This window comes from Sceloporus undulatus, chromosome 11 (assembly GCF_019175285.1).
Source record: "Sceloporus undulatus isolate JIND9_A2432 ecotype Alabama chromosome 11, SceUnd_v1.1, whole genome shotgun sequence".
In the NCBI taxonomy this organism is placed as follows: domain Eukaryota; kingdom Metazoa; phylum Chordata; class Lepidosauria; order Squamata; family Phrynosomatidae; genus Sceloporus; species Sceloporus undulatus.
The window spans coordinates 4,780,344-4,786,400 of record NC_056532.1 but is presented as its reverse complement, the minus strand read 5'-3'; the positions used below and the strand labels follow the sequence as shown (position 1 = coordinate 4,786,400).

Genomic DNA, 6,057 nt, shown 5'->3' with positions numbered 1-6,057 from the left:
TAGAGTGCAAATGAATGGGTTCCCCTGACCATGTCTAGAGTGCAAATGAATGGGTTCCCCTGACCATGTCTAGAGTGCAAATGAATGGGTTCCTCTGACTAGAGTGCAAATGAATGGGTTCCCCTGAGCATGTGCAGAGGCCAAAAACCGTTAATGCGGAAGGACAGAGCCTGAGCCAATTGGGAAGGGCAGGATTCAGCCTCTTCTCCTCCTAAGCAAAAAGACCTTTGCTTTGAATGGCTTGCAGCCATTGAAGTAAACTGAGGATAAGAAGGGAAACTGGGAGGAGGAACACAGAAACAGCAACGGAAAGGAGGATGGATTGGAGGGGAGGCTGCAGCAAAGGAGGGCCAGGGGGAACCCAGTCTTTCCAGGGCTCAGAGGGAGGCTCAGAATGGTGGTCTGGGAGGAAGAGAGGCAGACACTGGGAATGCGGCAGGCAGCAGGTGGCTTTATTTTCCAGGGCAGATGAAGATGACCTTCCCGTCCGCTTTCCATCTGAGGAGAAACAAAGAGACGCCGCTTTGCCTCAGTGACTTCAGCTGGTGAAATAAAGCAAGAGCAACAAGCGGTGGCAAAACCGCACTCGCCAGGCGCATCATGGTGCGCTAAAGTAAGTTGCTTTGTTTTCAGAAACTAAAGATACCCCTCTCTGTACCAACCCAGAAGCATTACTGCGCATGGAAACAGCAACGCTCCCTGGAGGCTGGATCGCTCCCTTCTGGAAAGAAACAGCTTTCCCAAACAGCCACATCCTTACGACAACCATGCAAGGCAGGCTTTGTAGGACCCTCTCCACGTTTCGGGTGGAACCCAAGGAACTGTGGCATGGAAGCTAACTACAATTCCCAGGATTCCCCAGCACTGAGCCGTGGCGGTTAAAGTGGCATCAAAGTGGATTATTTCTGCAGTGCAGATGCAACCAGTGTCATGCCCTTTCATGCAAGGATTGCTTCTGGAGGCAGAAGGAGTACAATGGCTGGCTATAAGGCCAGACTGACCATAAAGAGAAGCAGATGACCCCCATTCCAACCCCCGCTTGGCTGACCAGTGACCATGTCCTTGGCCAGAGAGGAGCTCACCTGCCTCAGGGGAATACTGCGCAGACGGGGGCCGCCCAGTCGGGAGGAAGGAGGCCGTATTGGCAGAGGTACCACAAGGCGACAGAGGAGGTGCCCACCAGACAAGCGGTGCCCACCAGGCCTTTGAGGAGCCTCCGGAGACAAGAGGAACCTGCAACGGTTAGCGGATCCTTAGAGACCACCTCCGCCTCAGGCAAACCTGCGCAGGAAGTCTCCGGTTAACGGGGTTGACCTCAGGGGCCCTGAACCCACTTCTTCAGATGGAGTGGCGGTGGAAGGGATGGCCAGCCAAGGGCTGGAAGGCTAGCCCCACACTCCCCATGGGCAATGAAGGCCCACAGTGGGGCGTTTTGGGCCTCCTTGGCAGAAGGAAGGCCTGGCTCCCCAAAGCAACACACCCACAGCATGTTGTCGTTGTGTGCCTTCAAGTCGTTTCCGACTCATTGCAACCCTAAGGCGAACCTATCATGGGGTTTCCTTAGCAAGATTTGTTCAGAGGGGCTTTGCCATTACTTTTGCAGGAGGCTGAGTGCGACTCGCCCAAGGTCTCTCATTGGGTTTCATGGCTGAGCCGGGATTCGAACCCTGGTCTCAAGTCATGGTCCAAATGAGGGTTGGATATGACTCTGGGGACCAGGGTTCGGTTCTCAGCGCAGCCACGCAGACCCACTCTCTCAGCCTCAATGGAGTCTCCATGTTAGGATCTAGTTCTAGCATGTCTTGGAAAGTGGCTTTATTGCTGTTTGTCTTTCCAGTGGTTCCCAACCTGTGGGTCGGGACCCCTTTCGGGACCACTTTCACAGGGGTCACCTAAGGCCATCGGAAAACCCCTATTTGCATGTAGCAGTGGCAATAATGCTATGGCTGAGGAACTGTATTCAAGGGTTGCAGCATTAGGACTGTGCCATGCAGCCAAACCATGGTGGCTCATGTCTTTTTGTGGGTCTGGTGGCTTCTGGGCTTTGGGGATGGGAAACCTGGTGGGCCCCCTTTTCCCAGTCCTGTATCCCCCCCCCCCAATATCCCACCACCAAAGAAGCCAAACATCTCCCACCTCTGGACTGGGCCAGTGCTTCCGAGGCCCGGCAGGCCGCCTTCATGATGGCCAGCTTGCCCCTTGGCTGTCCAGGGACATAGACCTCCGCTTCCACCTCGATGTCTTCCAGCTCCAGGGTGCCAGTCTCCGCGGTGTCCTTCTGGCCTTTCTTGTGGGCCCCCTGGCCTTTGGGGAAGACCCCCCGGAGGACGCGGAGGAGCTGGGCCCGGGCGGCTTCGGCCTCCCCCTGGGTGGGCTCCATGATGACCCCCACCAGGGCACAGGGGTGGCGCTGGACAACCTTCTTGACCTCCTTGAGGACCCTCTGGAGCTCGTTCTGCTTGCCCTTCAGGCAGGAGGCCCGGCAGAGGAAGAAGATGAGCTGGCAGCGCTTGCCCCCGAGGGTGCAGGGGACGCCACAGGGCTCCTTGAGGGCCTCCCCGGGGGGGACCGGATGGCAGGGGGCCGAGAAGAGGTCCTGGACGAAGGCGGCCATCATGCTGTGGATGTCCTGGCCCTCCAGTGTCTCCCCGATCAGCAGCACCTCAGGCCGGCCCCCCACCTTCTGCACCAGCATCTGGAAGTCATGCGCCACCTTCTCCCCGGGGCCTGGCATGCAGACCACGGGGGCCGAAGGGGGGCTGGGGGGCTCTTTTGGGGCTGGCCCCTGCTTGGTGCTGCCCATGTTTGGATGGCATCGGGGGTGCTGGGGCCCTCCTGGCTGGGAGGCTGATCCTCCTCCTCCTCTTTCTCAAGGGACTCTGGCCTCCTCCTCCTCCTCCTCCTCCTCCCTGATGTCACAATCCCACTCCCACAGGGGCAGCCCCTCCCTGGCAGAAGGGACACTGGCCCCCATCCAAGGGATGTCCCAGACTGGGGGGGGCTGATGAGCCGGAGGGGCTTCTGGGGCAGGGTCTTCTTGGTGATGGCTCCCTCTGGGTTCTCCTTTGGAGGCCTCCAGGCCTTGCCCTCGCCAAAGGGGCACACAGCAGACAGGACCAACCCCATTGGAATGGGAGACAGGACAAGAATCCAATGTGGGGAGTGGCCCCCCCAAAGACTCTGCCTCTAACGGAGAGGCTCCTGAAGCACCCCCAAAGTGCTTCTGTGTTGTGGGGGGGCCTTGAGTCCCATTGCGGGAAAGAGGAGGGCGACAGTCCTTTGAAACATAAAACCCAAAGCCATAGCCGCCTTAGTCTCTGGACTCAGTATAGAGGCTCCCTGGGGGAGAGGAGCTTCCCTAGACCCCAGACTCCTTCCCCAGATGCATTCTTGTTATTGTTGTTGTTGTTGTTGTTGTGATTAAAAACCGACTATTCCAAGCATTCATGATTTATTATGTAGCAGCCCAAGAGAGAGCAGTCTTAGGGAAGGAGGGTGCAGCCCCTCGGAGGGAAGCAAGCAGTCTCTCTCTCTCTCTCCAGGATCGATCTGCCTTGGAGCCGGGGCCCAGGGTCTCCCCGGCCTGCCTGCCTCCCTCCCTGACGTCGTCGGGGCCCATTGTGAGCCTGGCCTTGGCCCGGGGGGGGGGTCTCCGGGACTCCCGGGGCTCCTCCTGGCTGGCCCTGGCCGGGGGAAGGGAGGGAGGGAGGATGTCGGCTGGCGGCGGCTGCGAGGGCGGCGCTGCTCCCGGCGGGGAGGGCCTGCTGCAGCGGACGCAGGTGGTGCTTCTCTCGGGGGAGCCCTGGGGGCTGGAGGGCGGCCAGACGGTGCTCGGCTCCTTCGCCCAGCGGCCCCTGGGCGCCTCCTCCCCTGGTGCTGCTGGTGCTGCTGCTGGTGGGGGGCAGCTGGTCTTCTTCCTCTGCCGGGCCTCCTCCCTGGGCGGCGCCTGCCCTCCTCCGTCCCGCCTGCGGGAGGCGCTGGAGGGGCTGCGGGCCCAGCTGCGAGGCTCGCCTCCCTCGGTGCTGGTCGGGGTGGTGGTCCAGCCCCCTCCGGAGCAGGAGGCCCAGGCCCTGCAGCGCCTCCAGGGCCTCCTCCGGGAGACCTTCCCCGAAGGCCAGCAGGGCCCCGAGCTCCACGCCGCCCTCTTCGCCCCCGGAAGGCCCCAGGGCGCCCTCCGCATCCAGCGCCTGGCACCCCCCGACGACGGACCCCGGCCCCGGGACCACGGTGCGTCCCCCCCCCGGCCCCGGCAGAGAAGGACTAGCTGGGGATGATGGGAGGGGCAGTCCTGGGCCTCAAGGGGGACCAGCAAGCCAGGAGGGCCCAGGAGGATGGGAGGGGCAGTCCAAGACAAGGAGGGAGACCCTGAGAAGGGGCCTCAAGGGGGTCCAGGACTAGGACTCTCTTCTTTCGAGGGGAGGAAGAGGGCAGACCCTCCAGACCTGGCTCCCCCCACTGCAAAGCCCAGCATAGAACGACTAGTAAAGATGATGGGAGGTGCAGTCCAATCGTGAGAAGAAGAAGAAGAGGGGCAGGCTCCTCTTTTGTTGGAGAGAGACCTGGGGTCAGGAAGGAGGAGGGCAACCCCTCTAAATGTTGCTACCTGGACTGCAAAGCCCATCAGAGCTTGGGGGATGATGGGAGGTGGTGTCCTTGCCAGCCCCTGCCCAGCCTGAAAGGTGGCCCCAGGCAGCTGGGAAGGAGGGGTGGGTTTTCTCTGTTCCTTGCCATTGGGAATGGGGACCCCAAAAGCTTTTGGGGTCTCCAAAGGCTCAGGGGGGTAGTAACGCCTGCTTCCCTCCCTTCTCCAGCCAGGACTCTGTGGCCAGACAAGTCCCTCCTGATGCAAGTCTTAGGAGCAGCCCTCTCCTTTGGGACCATAGCCTACGGCAGCTACTACTTCTACAGCCACCCTCCCTTGTGAAAGGGGCTCCTCCGCCTCTCCCCTCCTCCTCCTGCTCAGAGGTGAGTGGCCCTAGGGAGGAGGAGGAGCCTTAGGACTCTCAGGGAGGCTTTCTTGGGAGGCAGCGGGGGGGGGGGGGGAAAGGAACATGGGCGAGTGGTCTGGAAGCTCAAGGCAAGAGGATGATGGTGGTGGTTGAAGAGAAAACCCCAGCAGAGACAAAGGTGCCCAAAAGGGGGTCATTATGCCCAGTGGGCACCAAAGGAGCCGGGCACTGACCACCCTGACACTCCCTCAATGCCCTTCCGGCCCAAAGGGCACTTCGTGGTCCAGAGGCTGTGAAGCCAGCTCACTGACCGACTGTGTCCAGACTCAATAAAAACAGTTTAAAGCAATGAGAGTAATTCCAGCTGCCCCCAAATGCCATGAGACAAGCGGACACTGCAGACAACACCGGAACCACCAGAAGGCCCTTTCAAAGCGCTCACCTCCCCTGGTCTTGGTGGGATGCCAGAGGAGTGGTCCCTGGGTCTCTCCCCAAATGGTTCAGCGCATGGTTCTTGTGCGCAGGTTGTGTTATCTCTCGCGTTTGCTGCGCTTGGCTGCTCTCCTCCTTCCCTTCCTCTCTCACGCAGCGTGTTTTCCTTTCTCTTCCAGATCTCTTCCTCGTCTGGAGTTTGATCTGTCATCCAAAATAAACCTTTTAAAAAAGAGAGACCAATGGTCTGTAGGGATAAATGGACCTGGGATGCTCTCCTTCCGTGGCCAGAGTCCCACCAGGAGGGATGCTGAGGGTCAGGGGGGCTCAGCTGGCATGGAGCCACGGGATTTGAGGTTGCCAACGCCCAACCGGAGGACGGAGGACTCAGGAAGAGCCCCTCGGGCCTGGAAGAATGGGCAAAATGGCTACCAAACAGCCTTCAGCACGAGTTTCTTTTTCCCACATAGTTCAATGGGTGTCCTTTGGGGCTCCTCCATGTGGTCCACAAGCATCACTTCCACCTGCTTCCTGCTCTAACTGCTAGGCAGGCTGGACATCAGGTGGCTCTTGGGAGTTGTCATCCAGCACATGATGAGGATAAATGATGGTTAACTTTACTCATGCCCTGCCTTTGCCCCCAAAGTGGGGCTCAAGGTGGCTTACTACTTCCCTC

General features: G+C 59.8%; 2 protein-coding genes across 3 annotated transcripts; one reads left to right on the top strand and one right to left on the bottom strand.

Annotated features, from left to right (window-relative positions):
* Window positions 1-431: 431 nt before the first annotated feature.
* On the bottom strand, window positions 432-3,046 carry LOC121916783 (uncharacterized protein C2orf72 homolog). Of its 2 annotated transcripts, none has more exons than XM_042442237.1 (3): window positions 2,137-3,046; window positions 1,083-1,281; window positions 432-498 (listed from the first exon to the last, which is right to left on the bottom strand). In XM_042442237.1, exons 1-2 carry the CDS (start codon window positions 2,801-2,803, stop codon window positions 1,088-1,090), a joined length of 861 nt encoding a protein of 286 aa, XP_042298171.1. In that variant the 5' UTR covers window positions 2,804-3,046; the 3' UTR covers window positions 432-498; window positions 1,083-1,087. The 2 variants fall into 2 exon arrangements, with proteins under 2 accessions (XP_042298171.1, XP_042298172.1); XM_042442238.1 differs by having other exon boundaries at window positions 1,083-1,233.
* A 499-nt stretch (window positions 3,047-3,545) lies between these two features.
* On the top strand, window positions 3,546-6,051 carry LOC121916784. The gene is made up of 3 exons (XM_042442239.1): window positions 3,546-4,227; window positions 4,812-4,965; window positions 5,561-6,051. Exons 1-2 carry the CDS (start codon window positions 3,711-3,713, stop codon window positions 4,922-4,924), a joined length of 630 nt encoding a protein of 209 aa, XP_042298173.1. The 5' UTR covers window positions 3,546-3,710; the 3' UTR covers window positions 4,925-4,965; window positions 5,561-6,051.
* Window positions 6,052-6,057: the final 6 nt, after the last annotated feature.